The 17,655-nt window shown below is 38.5% G+C and overlaps 1 protein-coding gene across 1 annotated transcript in view; it reads left to right on the forward strand.

Moving 5' to 3' along the window:
- The first annotated feature begins 16,358 nt into the window (after window positions 1–16,358).
- PRKG1 (protein kinase, cGMP-dependent, type I) overlaps window positions 16,359–17,655 on the forward strand; it is a 1,420,729-nt gene continuing 1,419,432 nt past the window's right edge. The window contains exon 1 of the mRNA XM_010832219.1: window positions 16,359–17,331. Within this exon, the coding sequence (XP_010830521.1) occupies window positions 17,066–17,331 (266 nt within the window). The 5' untranslated portion in view covers window positions 16,359–17,065. The remainder of the gene's footprint in view (window positions 17,332–17,655) is intronic.

Below are 17,655 nucleotides of genomic sequence, written 5' to 3' on the forward strand. Positions count from 1 at the left end.
CTGTGAGGAAAGCTGAGCACTGAAGAATTGATGCTTTTGAACTGTGGTGTTGGAGAAGACTTTTGAGAGTCCCTTGGACTGCAAGGAGATCCAACCAGTCCATTCTAAAGGACATCAGTCATTGGAAGGACTGATGCTAAAGCTGAAACTCCAATACTTTGGCCACCTCATGCGAAGAGTTGACTCATTGGAAAAGACTCTGATGCTGGGAGGGATTGGGGGCAGGAGGAGAAGGGGACGACAGAGGATGAGATGGCTGGATGGCATCACTGACTCGATGGACGTGAGTCTGGGTGAACTCCGGGAGTTGGTGATGGACAGGGAGGCCTGTCGTGCTGCAGTCCATGGGGTTGCAAAGAGTTGGACTTGAGTGAGTGACTGAACTGAACTTATAGAGCTTCTCCATCTTTGGCTGCAAAGAATATAATCAATCTGATTTCAGTATTGACCATCTGGTGATGTCCATGTGTAGGATCTTCTCTGGTGTTGTTGGAAGAGGGTGTTTGGTATGACCAGTGCATTCTCTTGGCAAAACACTGTTAGCCTTGACATGCTTCATTTCATACTCCAAGGCCAAATTTGCCTGTTACTCCTGGTATCTCTTGTCTCCCTACTTTTGCATTCCAGTCCCCTATAATGAAAAGGATATCTTTTTTGGGTGTTAGTTGTAGAAGGTCTTGTAGGCCTTCACAGAACCGTTCAACTTCAGCTTCTTCAGCATTACTAGTTGGGGCATAGACTTGGATGACCCTGATATTGAATGTTTTGCCCTGAAAATGAACAGAGATCATTCTGTCATTTTTAAGATTGCATCCAAGTATTGCATTTTGGATTGTTTTGTGGACTATGATGACTGTTCCATTTCTTCTAAGGGACTCTTGCCCACAGTACTAGATATAATGGTCATCTGAGGTAAATTCACCATTCCAGTCCATTTTAATTCACTAATTCCTAAAATGTCAATGTGCACTCTTGCCATCTCCTGTTTGATCCTTTCCAATTTACCTGATTCATGGACCTAACATTCCAGGTTCCTATGCAATATTGTTCTTTACAGCATCAGACCTTTCTTCCTTCACTAGTCACATTCACAACCGGCTGTTGTCTTTGATTAGGCCCCGTCTATTAATTCTTTCTTGAGTTTTTTCTCCAATGATCTCCAGGAGCGTATTGGGCACCTACCAGTCTGGGGAGTTCATCTTTCAGTGTCCTATCTTTTTACCTTTTCATTATGTTCATGGGGTTCTCAAGGAAAGAGTACTGAAGTGGTTTGCCATTCTCTTCTCCAGTGGACCATATTTTGTCAGAATTCTCTACCATGACCCCAACCATCTTGGGTGTCCCACCTATCATCCAACAAGTTAAACCAGGATCATTCTCATCTGGTGGTCACAGTGTTCCCCAGTGAAACAACGGAGGGCAAGTCCCAATTCATGAGTTCTTTTCAAGCCTCAGCTTGTGTCACGTTTGTTACTGTCCCATCAGCCAAAGCAAGTCACATGGTGAAGCCCAGTGTTGGTGGGAGAGGGGATTTACAAAGCCATGGATTTAGGAAGGGAATTACTAGGGAGATTTTTGCAAATAACCTATTTGGGGACACAGTCTCAAAATGACAATGTATAGTAGTAAAGCAACAAACTTATATTCACATAATTTTTTGAAAAGCCTTACTATAATTCAATGGTTCTACTTAAAAATCACATGGAGACATTAAATATTATTATTTAAGTGAAATACGTGCTGAATATTGCTCTTAATACTATCACAATTACTAATACATATTTGATCTTCAATCACCAATGATGAAGATACTGCTATTATCCTTATTTTGCACATAGAATAAAATGAGACTTAGAGAAATTGTGGAACATGCTTGATGTCACCATCAGTAAGAAAATAACACATGAGCAGCTCTAAGGATATGCTACTTTAATATATGCTAAGTCACTTCAGTCGTGTCTGACTCTGTGCGACCCCATAGACGGCAGCCCACCAGGCTCCCCCGTCCCTGGGATTCTCCAGGCAAGAACACTGGAGTGGGTTGCCATTTCCTTCTCCAATGCATGGAAGTGAAAAGTGAAAGTGAAGTTGCTCAGTTGTGTCCGACTCTTAGCGACCCCATGGATTGCAGCCTAACAGGCTCCTCTGTCCATGGGATTTTCCAAGCAAGAGTACTGGAGTGGGGTGCCATTGCCTTCTCCAACTTTAATATATATAAGGGGCTTAACATGGTCCTTCCAGTGTTCAGTGAGTATATGGACAGTGTAGTAATGTTATAATATTAATAGTCATAATTGAACATGAAAGGTTATTTTATTGTAAAAGTTAGACTGTGTATAGCTATAAAACTAAGAACTCAGTAACATATTAAATTTCCCGTTATGGACATCACTATAATTGGTCCTATATTTTGCTGTAACTGGAACTGATTGCGAATGCAATATAAACTCTAATTTTCAGAGAAGTCATAAAACTTTGCTCAGTACTAAACAATCAAAACTTTTAAAGCACCATCCATTAAGCTGTGTCATTAAATCCAAAGCTATTGCACATTACTAAAACACTAAATGACTGGATAACATCTACTTTTCTTATTTCTTCAGTGATGGAAAAGACTGTCTTTTTCAAATCTCTGTGGATGTCATTTATTATTTATTTTGATTTAAAGTAAAAGGGTTTATTTGAGGGACGGAGGCTAAATGTCACGTAGTGAATATATATATCACTTCTGCATCTGTCACGTGTTGAGAAAAGAATAGGGAAATGATCTTTTAAAAGATGTCTTAAGGAAATGAGAAGCAAATTTATCCCACAATTGATAACATTCTTTCGTTTTCCTGAATAGAGTCTGAGAAAACAGAGTCTGTCACAATTAGTCACCAGATTTAAGTTCAATGAAAATGGCTCATTAATTCTTTGGTGGCTCTATTCTGTTATAATGAACTTGAAATCAAAGCGAGGATAGACACAGTATAAGACTGGGGTTCTCTGGTTTAGTTCTTTATAGCTCTGTTAGATAAGAAAGGCAGAGAATTGGAGAATAGACAGCCCTGACAAGGAGTCACATTAGCCTTTCTTTTCAGTGAAACATTTGAGTTTATACCTAACTCTATCCTACAGTCACTTCCTTAGGTTAGTGTTACAATATGGCACACACTGCTTCTCTATGCTTCACATGTGCTTATCCAACTTGGATGCAGATTAAGATAAAAATATGGAAAGAGGTGATTTGAAATATTTCACAGAAGATTAATTTGATAATAAACTTTAGCATCAGTTTGTGTATGTGTGTGTGTTAGTCGCTCTGTCATGTCCAACTCTTTGCAACTCCATGAACTATAGCCTGCCAGGTTCCTCTATCCATGAAATTTTCCAGGCAAGAATACTGGAGTGGGTAGCCATTCACTTCTCCAGGGCATCTTCCTGACCCATGGATCAAACTCAGGTCTCCTGCACTGCAGGCATTTTCTTTACCATCTGAGCCACAAGGGAAGCCCAGGTAGCTCTCAACTAGGGGCAATTTTCATTTGACAATTCTGGAGATATTTTTGGCTGTTAAAATTTGGGGTGAGGGAGGTGCCACTAGAATTGAATGAGTGGAGGCCAGAGATGTTGCTAAACATCCCATGATGCCAGGACAGTCCCTTACAACAAAGAATCATCTAGCCCCAAATGTCAATAGCTCTGGGTTTTATAAAATGCTGATTTATAGAATATGAATGTTGTATTAGTTATAATTTCTCAAATTTCTTAAACAAACTAGATATATAGCCATTGGGTATGATGGCTATCAGGGATATTTTAGAAGGATATGTGTGTGTGTGTGTCTGCGTGTACATGCACATGTATATGCTCAGGGGATTAAATTCTTTCTAAAGTCTGATGACCTGTAAGATACCATGCTTCCTATTTATTTTACTTTCTTGGAAGATGCCATATAGCAGAAGCCTAAAGAGTTAGTGAAAGCCAGCAAACATGAAGGCTAATGCTTTATAGAGCACATCTTAAGGTGGGACATTGCATCAGTGAAGGGTAACTTAAAAACTAGACGTTTAATGATTTTTTAAAAAACAACTACAATCTGTCATCTTAATTGAGGTGATGATTTCATGGGTTTTTAATATCTAAGAAAACTCATAAAATGCATAATTTAAATATGTCTATATTATATCCAAACTGATCCTCAGTCGTATTGTAAAAACACAACATATATTAACACACTCTCAGTATATAAAGCTCAATGTGTACCTTATAAAACATGACAGTTAACCTTCACATTCACTCCCATTTCCCCTCCTCCAGGGTAACAACTGTTAACTGTTTGATCCAAATTTAAGTACATATACAAGTATTTTAAATATGTCATGTAAAAACGGTCATATGAATGAAAGCACAACATTTTTTGTTTGCGTCTTTCCTCATATCTTGAAGATCTTCCTACAGATCTATCTCATTCTCTTTTGATGGTTACATAGCATTTTATGAGTTGACTGTATTACCAGCTATTTAATCATTTATTTAGGTTTGATTTTTTTCATTTTCACAAATAGTAAAATAAAAAGAAACATGAATCATTTCTACAAGCTTAAGTTTTTAGAAGTAGGGCTCCTGAGTAAAAGCAAACATATACTTACAATTTGGATGGCTACTGGTAAATTGATTAATTGCTACAAAAGACTTTTTTTAAAGTCTTAGGGTCTCATCAGTATTACGGAGAATCCATTTATTACAACTTTGACAATGAATATTATCATCTCTTAAATTTTGCCAATGTGATAGGCAAAAATGAATTTTATTTTATTAGCAAAGATGTATATCTTTGCTTTTGTCATTTTGCTTTGGAATTTTAGTATTTTATTTTTAAGAAGTGTATGTTATGGATTTTAACTCTATTTTCTATGTTTGTAAGACATTATCTAAGATTTAAATAGAATTACCATATGACCTAGCAATTCCATTTTTGGGTATATATCCAAAAGAACTGAAGGCAGAGACTCGAACAGATATTTGTACACAGGGTTCATAGCAGTCTTATTCACAGCAGCCAAAAGGTGGAAGCAACTTGAGTAGCTAAAGTGTATAACAGATGAGTTTATAAACAAATTGTGGTTTATAATTACCAAGGAATATTATTCAGCATTTAAAAGAAAGAGAATTTTGACATATAATGCAACATGAAAAAAAATTGAGGGTATTATGCTAAGTGAAATAGCCAATTAAAAAAAGAAAAAAAATGCTGTATGATTCCACTAATAAGAAGTATCCAGAGAAGCTGAATTTATAGACACAGAAAACAGAATTGTTGGTTGCCAAGGGCTGGGGACAAGAGATGGGGAATTATTGTTTAATAAGTGAAAGTGTTCGTCACTCAATCATGTCTGATTTTCTTTGTGACCCAGGGACTGTAGCCCATCAGGCTTCTCCGTCCATGGAATTCTCCAGGCAAGGATACTGGAGTGGGTAGCCATTCCCTTCTGTAGGGGATCTTCTTGACTCAGGGATGGAACCCAGGTCTTACATGTTGCAGGCAGATTCTTTACCATCTGAGCCAACAGGGAAGCCCTGTTTAATGTACAGAGTTGCAATTGGGAAGATTTAGGTGGCTGGAGACAGATGGTGGTATAACAATCTGAGTGTATGCAATTCCTCTGAGCTATAAACTTAAAAATGGTTAAAGTGGTAACTTTTTGTTATGTCTATTTTACCATATTAAGAAAGTGAGAAAAAATTGTTTATATAAACTTAAATAAACAGGTAAATATATTAAAAACGTGTTACAGAAATGTTTGATCTAATCTGTTAACATTTGTTCTCTCCCTAGTAATTTGAAATCCTATTTTTATAATAAACTATGCCTCCCTATAGTTATGAATCTGTTTGTAAGCTGTGCATTTTCATTAGATTGTTTTTTATATTACTGATCACATTGGTTTAATTACTATAGCTTTATGGTACATTTGGTAGGTGGTAAGATATGAGTATTGTTTCTGTTGGTTTTCCAATATATTTTTTGGCAATATCTGTTTTGTATAATTTTAAAATCAATTCATTAACTTCTATTTTAAAAAATATTGTTGAAATTACATTGAATTTACAGATAAGTCTATCTGGAGTGATATATTGTGATTACTATTCAGGCAATTTTGATTAATCATATTATTCTTAGTTTTCTAAGAGTAGTTTTCAATTTTTACTATTAAAATTATTCTTACTGATAAAAATGGTTTATAATTTTGATGCCCGTATTTTCCAGTTTTCCTGTAATGTCTTATGTTCAGTGACTCATCCATACTAGCAATTGAAAAGCTGCCTGCAATGCAGGAGACACATTTCTATCCCTGGGTTGGAAAGGTCCTCTGGAGAAGGGGATGGCTACCCACTCCAGTATTCTTGTCTGGAGAATCCCATGGACAGAAGACTGCCCATGGGGTCACAAAGAGCTGGACACAACTGAGCAACTAACACTTCACACTTCACCATTCACATTCTCTGTTAGACAGTATATTAGCCATTAATATTAATTTTGTCTCTTTGGGGAATGATTTAATCTTTAAAATAAAAAATGGATCTTTTTGTTCTCTAAGAAACAGAATAATGATAATTCAACTATGTTTCTCTGTGAAACAAATATACATATTTGAATTTCCAAGGTTGGTCCTGTCAGAGTACTTCTGTTTCTTTAGGCAATCTAATTGTCTTAACCTGATTTTCCTGATAAATAGAAAAGGAAGGAAAAAGCAGTCTTGATAGAAGGAAAAAAGGAGGCTAATTTTTAAACAAAACATGAAACCCAGAGAGAAGACTCTAGCATCATTTTATACTGCCACCAATAATATTTGGTTGTTTCCAAATACCACTTTGGAATCTCCCATATGTTACTTACTGTAAAATTTCCCTGCTTATGGAATTTTATGAAATCCTCAGTGCCTCCTAGGATAAATTTCACCTTCTTGGGGAAAGGCTGTCCACTTGTATTTTCTAGCAAGCATGTGGCCTTGTCGCTCCCATGCCAGCCCCACCACTTTGAGATCCTCTGACCAAAAATTTACCTGTGGTTTCCAGGACCTACTCATAGAAGAATCATTCCAAGGGATTATTACATATATTCAAAAGGGCTCCTCTATCATGAAAGTTTTTGGTCAATTCTAAGTTATAGAAATTCAACTAGTTCATTAATTCAGCAAATTAATCCTTTTATTTCAACAAAGTAAGCATATGTCCACTGGCTATTTGGTGATTTGGGCTTTCTGCAGGTGTCTCTCTTTTCTTACACGCATGCGCACGCACGCGCACACACACACACACACACACACACACACACACACCTTACTGCTTTTCCTTCTCTTTCCCCCGTTATAGCCTTTTTGTTTTTTATCACTTTTGCTTTATTACTTGTCATAACTATGATAACTTTTTGTTTTTCATTTTTGCCTTAAAATTAGTCATTTCGATATCAATTATGCCTCACCCTAAACTCTCATATACATTTAAAAAAACACTGAACTTTTATTGGCATGTAGTTAATTTACAATGTTGTGCTAGTTTCAGGGGCACAAGCAGAGTGATTCATGTATATATGATCATATTCATTCTTTTTCAGATTCTTTTCCCATATGGGTTATTACAGAATATACAGTAGAATTCTTAGTGCTATACAGTAAGGCCATTATTAGTTGTCTATTTTATATATAATGCTGTGCATTTGTTAACCCTAATCTCCTATTTATTCACTCCCCACCCCCTAACATTTTCCCCTTGGTAACCATAAATTTGATTTTGAGACCTATGAATCTGTTTATATTTTATAAATAAGTTCATTTGTATCATTTTTTAGGGCAGATGGTCTGACTTGTCTCTGTGTATCCTTAATGACTAGGGGAATGCCTGTGATCTGTGGAAATCGAGCAAAAAATACTTGCTAAATAAATGAAACCAAGTATGTCTGCTCAGGTAATACAAACATTTATTTTTAGTTTCCCATTCAGGAAATCTTTCTTAATGATAAGATTCCTGGCATAAATGGCCTTTCTCCTGTGCCTTTCCTAGAATGCTAAATTGACATTTATTAGAAAGGTAAATCAGCTTGTTTGGCTATGGAGGGGAGGAAGTTGTCACTCCTGATTGATAATGATGTGCTAGTATCTAATCCCCAGCAACTTGTGGCATTTCCCATCTATTCTTAACATCACTCCATTTCTGCTCTGAACATTCAAATATCCATATGTTTTGAATGGAGACATTTTTAAAGGAAGAGTTTGCTTTTATGGACATACCCAAGCTAGAAAAATGACTTTAGGAGGAAAGTGCCTTGACTGAACTCACACACACACACACACACACACACACACACACCCTCACACACCCTCACACCCTCACACCCTCCAGCAACACCTCATGTTACAGGAAGGTATTCCTGGCAGAGTTTCTTGCTGATGATTTTAGCCACAGTGTGAGTAATGTCTGCTGCCTGAGCATTGTAAAGTGATCTCCCTTTATTAGATGAAGTCTTGAATGAAGGATGGCAGCACAGTGTCTTCTTAGTTCAATATCTTCTGTCTTTCTGCCGCCTCTTTGCCCTCTGCAAACTGTGGGTGGCTGGAAAGGATGCTGTGGGAAGGGGAGAATTCTGCTGAGCCCAAGCATTTTTCACCACGAAAAAGATTCTTGTTGTAACTAATGTAATTATTTAAGATTGTTATAGGAAATTTTTCAGTGCTTCTACCATCTTCCTACTTTTATTAAAGCTGTTGAAATGGAGCCAGTCATAATACAGATGGGAAAAATATCATCAATACGGCCCTTGGGAACATTACCTGTAAATATGGGAGTTTTAATATCTCCTGGAATATTGTAGATTCAGAAGAACTATTTTTTTTTATAAAAACAAGTTATATATGTTTATAATAACTGACTAGACATTTTGAGGAAATAATTTCCAAATAAATGTGTCTCCTCTGCATCAGAAATAGTAAATGAACTCTTGAACTAACTATGCAGTTTTGATTAAAGACCAAGAAAAATCATGACAGTTATAATGGATTGAGAGATTGTCAAAATACAGGGCTCTTATGCCTGGTAATGGTTTGCTAGCTTTCTCACATGGGGACTGCTAATTTGAAATAACCTGGGAGAAGCACAGAGGAATATCTCCATCAACAAAAAGCAGGTGGTAAATATTAAGACCGGAGGTGATTTTATCATATTCTTTAAAAACATATGTAATAATATTTGGCTTGTTCTTTTAAAATATCAGAACATTCTGAGCTATTATTAAAATATTTAATAAAACACCAAATGCCTTTTTTTTTAAGGTAAGAAGGGCTGTAGACCTATAGCATCTCTGTAAAGAAAGGGCATATTCCCTATAAATGCAGCAGTCTTTGTCCCTTGTTACTGAGCATTTTATCACAAAATGGGACAGTTGTGTCATGTTGCACTGAACTAATGGTTCTGAAAGTCAGGAAATGACAGCACTAAGCTAGGCAATAGGGTAACACATAAACCAGATATTGAATCTTTTATGTTAAATTTGCATATAACTATGTATTTATATACAAATATGCTTATATATGAATATGCCGTGTTATGAGGCTTGCATAGGTAAAAGGTAATAGTGAATGGTTGCTTCCGTAAGGGGAGTCTAGGTAGCTAAGGAATAGGGATGAGAAGAAGACCTACCTTTCATTGCATATCCTTTGTTTTTTTGAATTCTATATCATGTACATCTGTTTTCTAAATTTTATAACAATTTATAAAAAAGAAGTTCCATGTAGATGAATCTGGTGTCTCTCACTTTAAAAAGCAAACCAGGGGCTTCCCCGGTGGCTCAATGGTAAAGAATCTGTCTGCCGATCCAAGAAATGCAGGTTCCATCCCTGGATCTGGATGATTTCACCTACAGTGGAGCAACTAAGCCAGGGCTCCACAACAATTGAGCCTGTGCTCTAACTAAAGCCCATGTGCCACAACTATTGAACCTGTGCTCTAAAGCCCTGGAGCTACAACTACTGAGCCCACTTAGCTGTGCAACTGCTGAAGCCCACACACCCTAGAGCCTGTGCTTTGCAATGAGAAGCCACTGCCATGAGAAACCTGAGCATTGCAACTAGAGAGCAGCTCCTACTCACCACAAGTAGAGAAAAGCCCGTGCAGCAGTGAAGACCCAGCACAGCCAGAAATAAACAAATAAATAAAAAATTTAAAACATATTAAAAAAGCAAACCAACAAGGACTTGCTTACTGTATATAGACTTACTGTTTAGCACAGGGAACTATATACAATATCTTGTAATAATCTATAATGGAAAAGAATCTGAAAAAGAATATATGTATAACTGAATACATATATGTTCAGTGATTCAGTGATACACTTGATTCAGCGATACACTTGAAACTAACACATTATAAATTAACTATATCTCAATAAGAAATCAAAACACTGTTAAATAAAAAGACTCAAAGGATTTGTATTCTTTCCTCACCCCTCTTCTCAAATATTTGATTAGTACCTGAACTTGAAAGACAGTATGTTATGGAGACATTTGGTTTCCATGAATGACTATGGAAATATCCAATTAATAAGAATCAAAGATATTTAAATGTATTCCCAGAGCTTAACATAGTATGAAAACATATACAGCTATATAAAAGAGTTATTACTATTTTATAGATAAGAAAACTATAAGGCTCAGCAGATGAAGTAATTTGCCCAAGGTCACAGAGCATGTTCACTACCCAAGGTAAACTATGGTAACATTTCTACCCCACAAAAATTTAAACTAGCAAGTGGTTCTAATTCCTTCTAGAACCTATGGTTGGAAGGATTTATACTTCAGTCATAAAAAGACAACTATCAAACATAAATATCTTTTATGAAAGAGAATTTGTCATACTCAGAAGGCTATTTGTGATGTCATCAGTATGCTTTAAGCCGTTTATGATTTATAACAACTTTTTATGTCCCCAAGTACCCATTTGAAATGTACTCAAGTGGTTTCACTAAAAATGACTCTTTTGTAAAGTCAGGCTTCTGAGAGTGGTTTAACATTTCTGGCATTTTTAATGGACATTTAAAAATTGCAGTTGAGTAATTCATTAGTTTTATCTTGTTGTCTAACTAATTACCACAGACTTAGAGGCTTAAAGCAACACTTGCTTTTTATCTCAAGTTGTGGAGAGAAGACATCTGACACAGAATGGCTGGGTCCCCTGATCAAGGTCAGATCAAGGTCAGATCAAAGTGTCAGCTATGCTCTACTCTTCTCTTTTCCTTGTCTTGTGGTTGAAACAGGAGTCAGTTTCCTGATGTTGTAGGACTGAGGTCCCCTTTCCCTTGCTGGCCATCTGTTGGCGGTATTCTCAGCACCTAGGTTCCACCTGCATTCCTCGTCATGTGGTCCCTTCTATCTTCAAAGGCAGCGGTGGAGAATCTACCCCTAGTCAAATTCCTCTCATGCTTATAGTCTTCATCTTCAGGAAGAGCCCAGTCCTTTGAAAGGCTTGCCTGATTAGGTCAGACCTACCCAGAAGTTCTTATCTTAAAACCAGTGACCTGGGACATCAATAACTTTTGCAAAATGTCTTCACAGCAGCACCTTGTTCCCTGGTGGCTCAGACAGTAAGGAATCTGCCTGCAAGGCAGGAGACCCGGGTTTGATCCCTGGGTCAGAAAGATCACCTGGAGAAGGGAATTTCAGTATTCTTGCCTGGAGAATTCCATGGACAGAGGAGCCTGGCTGGCTACAGTCCATGGGGTCACAAAGAGTCGGATACAACTGAGCGACTCACACACACACATACCACCAAGTGGTGAGAAACTTGGGAGCTGTCTTTGAATTCTGCCTACACAAGTAATAAGTAGGCTGAATATAATACAAATATTACTACCACCACTAAACCAGTCTGTTCATCTCTCTGATGGGCTACCTTCTCCATCAAGAATCAAAGCAGAGGATCCATTAGCATTTTATTTATATTATTTACTTAGGGTTACATTGGAATGATAACAACCTCTTATTTTCATCTCACTTCATTTGAGCCTTAAAGATGCAGATATAAGAATTTAATATCCATGTGTCCGACTCATAGTTGGGAAAACTAAGTCTCAGGGGATGAAATTATTAGCCTGAAGTCTCACAGCATCTCTATCTCCCTAGATCCAAGATTCTTAATATACTGCAGCATTTGATTTCTAAAATATTAAAGTAGCATCATTTCTTAGTTCAATTTTTCTGAGTTTCTAGGAAATTTTTTTTTCAAACCTCTAGACTGCTATCACAGAAAATCATAAAAAGCAATGGTCTTTCTACTGCCTGCAGCATAAGAAAGAATTCCATTAACACTAATAGAACCATGTGTAGGAACATATTTTAAAAAAACAATAAAAACTTGCAATACTTTAAATAAATTCAGTAAGTTGAAACTAATTTTAAAATTTGATTCACTGAGGCAATACCTCATTTGCTATTTTCATGTTCTTTGTGGTGTTAATATAGATGTGGGTGTATTTCAGGACTTGAAACTTTTATCTTGCCTAAGATGTGACCATACTTTATGATCACCAGAAAGTGATTTAGGTGACAAAATTGAAGCCACATCGAGGGTGATGTAGAATTAACTGAAAGTGCTCCAAGCTTCTGTTAATCACAAAGTCACCATAATCTCTATAGGACAAACCAGACTCCATAATAAATCTTTCTTTTCAGTTTCCAACGCAGCTGAAGTAGACAAATGGATGTCATCTATAAAAGCAGACTGATGATTTAAAAATGTAAGTCACAGGGAATGCAGAACTCCATAAAATCATTAAAAGTAGAAAGACAGACCCAAGGGCACTCTCACTCCCCATTTTACAAATTAAAAAAAGTAAATCTGAGAAGTTTAGGGATTTGCCTGAGCTTGGGATGTAACACACAGCTTGGGATGTAACAGAGCTAACACATAAATATAGACTTTTGATTCCAGTCCAGTACTCTTAGTTTACTAATTGCATTCCTTGATTAAGAAAAAAAAATGTATCCCATGCAATTTTCCACAAATACTGTCATCATTGTAACCAAGAGAAGTGTTTGGATGGAAGGTATTGAAAATAGATGGTTTGAATTCCCCCCAACCCACCCATTCCCAAAACTTAGACTCCTGTCTCTACTCTCATTTCTCCAAAACTTCCTCCTGCATTCCTCTGTTGCCATCCATGGCACCTCACTCAAACCATCTGCACACAACTTTCTTTGCTCTGGATCCTTGGAACATGTATCAAGGTCAGTGCTGTTCCAAGGGTGTGACAATGGGCGTATTCCACTCACTCAACAATAAATGTAATAACTCCTTGAACTTAGATCAATAATATAGTTTTTTGGAGGGGGAGGAGTATTTTATTACTGACATTGGTGAGAACTTGTGGCGTTTAGTGATAATAAAAAGCAGACTGACTTTTAGTTTTATTGTTGGTAATGAATTTTTTTTATAAAAAAGATACTGTCTTCCCATTGCCCCCTGTGACATTGGCCTAGATTAAAGGATAGGAGGTCCCTGTGAGCTACTCACATCTATAAGGCTTTACTTTCTTTAGAAAGTGTTCTTTCTTAGAAGGGTGGGGATGGAGAGGCAAAGCACCATCATAATATTTGAGAATATACATGTACTTTTTAAGTAAACATTTAAAACTGTATATGAAATGTAAAATAGATCCCACAGTATTATAAGGAAAACAACATTGGTAAAGAGATTGGTTGTTGAGAAGCCAGAGTCTTAGATACTTATCTGAGTTTGTATGGGATTTCAAATTTAGTGTGTTTTCATTAGCAAAGAACTTTCAGTTTTTCTTGTCACTGGGCTCACAGAGAAGTGGACACTTTAATTTAGGTAGAAGCAGTATGCATGGGGTCTAAGACAGCCTGCACTCTGTGACCATGGGCGAATTAATCTGGCTAACTCTAAGTTTCTCCATCTATAAAATGAGAATAAATAATAATACCTACCATACAGAGTCATCTTGGGGATTAAAACTAGCTAGTTATATAAAGGGTTGAGCCTTCTGCTGCTGCTGCTGCTGCTGCTGCTGCTAAGTCTCTTCAGTCGTGTCCGACTCTGTGCGATCCCATAGATGGTAGCCCGCCACGCTCCCCCGTCCCTGGGATTCTCCAGGCAAGAACACTGGAGTGGGTTGCCATTTCCTTCTCCAATGCATGAAAGTGAAAAGTGAAAGTGAAGTCGCTCAGTCGAGTCCAACTCTTAGTGACCCCATGGACTGCAGCCTACCAGGCTCCTCTGTCCATGGGATTTTCCAGGCAAGAGTACTGGAGTGGGGTGCCATTGCCTTCTCCGGAGCCTTGTGCTAATGCATATTAAACACTCAATGAATATTTAACATCACTGTTGTGATGTTTATCCAGTGGCTAAAAGATATAAAATTTTTCATTTTAAAAAATGTTTTATTCTGACATAAAATCCTGCATATTTTCTTTATTTCTCTCAAACTTGGAACATGAAAACACTCACACAGGTATTTAAGGCACCAACCTCAGCTTCACTGTGAAAAAGATACTTATTTAGCAAATTTCTCCAAGGACACTAGATGGCGATCTTCTCCTTTAAGAAAAAACAACAACACCAACAACTAAGGATTCATTATCACTTCTTGCTTTGACAATTGAAACTCACTGCTGCAGATTTAAACGCAAAGCACAGACGTTAAAATCGCCTCTTGGAACACTGGAGTGTCAGAATCGTAGAATTCCTAGATTTGCAGGCTTCAAGGTAGGGGAGGCAAGGTCTGGGGAATCCTGGCTTCAAACATTTGCCCTTGGGTAGTCTTGGACTTCACCTTTCAAGATCTCATTTTCCTCTTTTATAATATGAAGTGGTTAGGTTAGGTTAGGTCATCTTCAGTGTTGCTTACAGATTTAAAATGCTATGATTTTAAATAATTCAATGTTTACTCTGCTACCAGGTTGTATTTTCTCAAATATTCCTTGTGCTTTTAATTAAATATTTCATAAGCCAAGGGACATGATTTAAGGTCACAAAGTTCAATGTCACCTAAGTTAAAACTGACTTAGTAAAAAAATAAGATTGATTTTGAAAGATATGGATGAATTCAGGGTTTTGAGATATGTGTAAAATGTTGGTCTAAAGGTTTCTTTTTTTTTAATAAGCAGAAGAAACATATTTGCATATCTGTATTTAAGATTAGTATATAAGACTTGAAAATAACCTGTCTATTTCAGAGTCATTTTAAAACTATTTCCGTATCTCCCATAAATAAAATTGAACCCATGCCTAGATTTTTTAAGGAGATAAATTTTTTCTAATGTATTTTTAAATGCCAATTATTTTGAGTGTTTCTAAAGGGATGATAGCAGATTAAGTTGTTTATAGATAGAAGCAATAGAACTGTAACTATCAACAAGATAGAGAATACCCTTTCTCAAATATGAGTAGATGAAGCCAATCTGTATTATCTAGTGTGATTTTAAAAATCAGATGTGGCTTAAAATGTTTTCAATTTTATATAATTGGACTAGTAGAACTAACAGTAAATAAAGAAATCTTGAGAATAAAATATATTTTAGTGTTGATTTATAAGCAAAAGTATATACCTGTTTTTCCTTTACCAAGGTGTTTCAGACAAGGTAGAAAGATTTTTATAAAAATAAGCATCCAGTGGATCATATGATGATATTTCCTTTTAAGGAAAATTATTATTTCTACAAAAACTCTCTGGTATTTTAATTTGCATCTTTTTTTTTCTTTAAAAAATAGATTTGTGGGTCTTTACCTGAAGAAATGTTCCTCCCACACATCCAAACTCTTTAGCTGTGATTTGTGAACAATACTCCCTGTGATATATATATATATATATAAAAGTGTAGGAATTAGCAAACACTCTGGGTCCAAATGAGTATAAACATCCCTTTAGCACTGAGTGTGGTGATGGGTGCAGAGGTGAGGGAAATATACAGCTGGCAGAAGCTATTTTTCCCTAAAACAGGAGTTGTTGGGGTGAGCCCGCAATTCAGCACTGGTGGCCCCCACTTCACATCCAGGGTGGTGTGATATAATTTGGGTGCTCAGTATACAAATTTTAATAGTAGCAGATGAAATAGAAACCAAACTCGAAGAAGTTTCCAATGGATGCATGGCCTTTTCCTTTTTGGTAAACATTTGGCTCATTATCATACACATGTTCATCCAATTTACCCACCAACAATTTCAGTTTACTATTTCCACTAAAAGCTTATGGTGAAAAGACCTGGTACCGCGAGTGCCCTGTTATTCTTATTACTTGGGGTCACAACCATAAGACTTCATACTAAGGAATAAACACACACGTCCCTTGCCATCCAGGGCAGAAGAGAAGTAAAAGGTGAAAACAAGAATTCACGCACGTTATTGTCTAAAGGCAGTTTAATATTTATGAAATCTCTCTCTCTCACACACACACACACACACTCACACGCACACACCCCACAAAGTCTTTGGGCTCCAGTTACAAGCGCTGCGTCATCTACCAGATCACATGGTAATTGTTGCTATTTCAAGGATCAAGTGGCATAAAGCTCCCCCCTCACCCCACCCCACCCCAGCCCTTTCGTTTGGTACCATATAGCGTGCAAGAGTGATTATTGTGTGATGGGGTGAGACCAGGCTCACTGGTCCAACCCTCCCAACTAGAAACCAGGCTGTCGGTGGGGTGGCGCGCACGCCGTGTTCTCACGAAGTGATTGGGAAAGGGGGACGGGGGAGGGGGTCTCAGGGGAGGAAGGGCAGCTCTAATTGGTTTCTCAATGAAAGATAATCACCTATTCCCCGGAGAGGCTGGGGATTAGCACTCTGCCTCTCCTCTCCAGCGCTTTTAGACTTCTCATCCTCCCCTCGATGCTTTTAGTCCATTCAGCAGAAGTGGATCGAAGAACGCGGCTCCTCGCTCCGCATTAGGGGCAGCACCGCTGCGCTCCAGTACTTAGCGCCCATTCACTCGCTCGGTCCGCTCTCGCCTCGCCCGGCTGTAGTCCCAGCCGCCGTCGCCCGAGAAAAAGTTTCGCGGAGGGGCTCAGGGAAAAACATGAGCGAGCTGGAGGAAGACTTTGCCAAGATTCTCATGCTCAAGGAGGAGAGGATCAAAGAGCTGGAGAAGCGGCTGTCAGAGAAGGAGGAAGAAATCCAGGAGCTGAAGAGGAAACTCCATAAATGCCAGTCAGTGCTGCCCGTGCCCTCGACCCACATCGGCCCCCGGACCACCCGGGCACAGGGCATCTCGGCCGAGCCGCAGACCTACAGGTCCTTCCACGACCTCCGACAGGCATTCCGGAAGTTCACCAAATCCGAAAGGTAGGCGCCGCCCGGGCGCGGGCGCGGCGGGCCGGAGCGGGGCCGGCCACTCGGGGCGGACGGGCGGGCCGGGCGGCGGCTCGGGGACTGGGGGCTCCGGGCCGCGGCGCGGGGGCTGCTCGGTGCCCGGCGCCCCTGGCTCCCCTCAGCGCGCGGAGTGGGGGTGGCCCTGGCGGGCCGGGAATGGGGAGTGTTTATTTTTATTTCTGCCCATCACGTGCTGCGCTGGTCTCCGCCGGGCTGGGAAAGGCTAGCTCCTCGGGGAAATGCGCCCCTGTGGCGTGGGGGTGGGGAGAAGGAGCGTGGAAAGTTTGGTCGCGCCCG

The sequence above is a fragment of the Bison bison genome, unplaced genomic scaffold (assembly GCF_000754665.1).
Source record: "Bison bison bison isolate TAMUID 2011002044 unplaced genomic scaffold, Bison_UMD1.0 scf7180017860456, whole genome shotgun sequence".
NCBI lineage: Eukaryota > Metazoa > Chordata > Mammalia > Artiodactyla > Bovidae > Bison > Bison bison.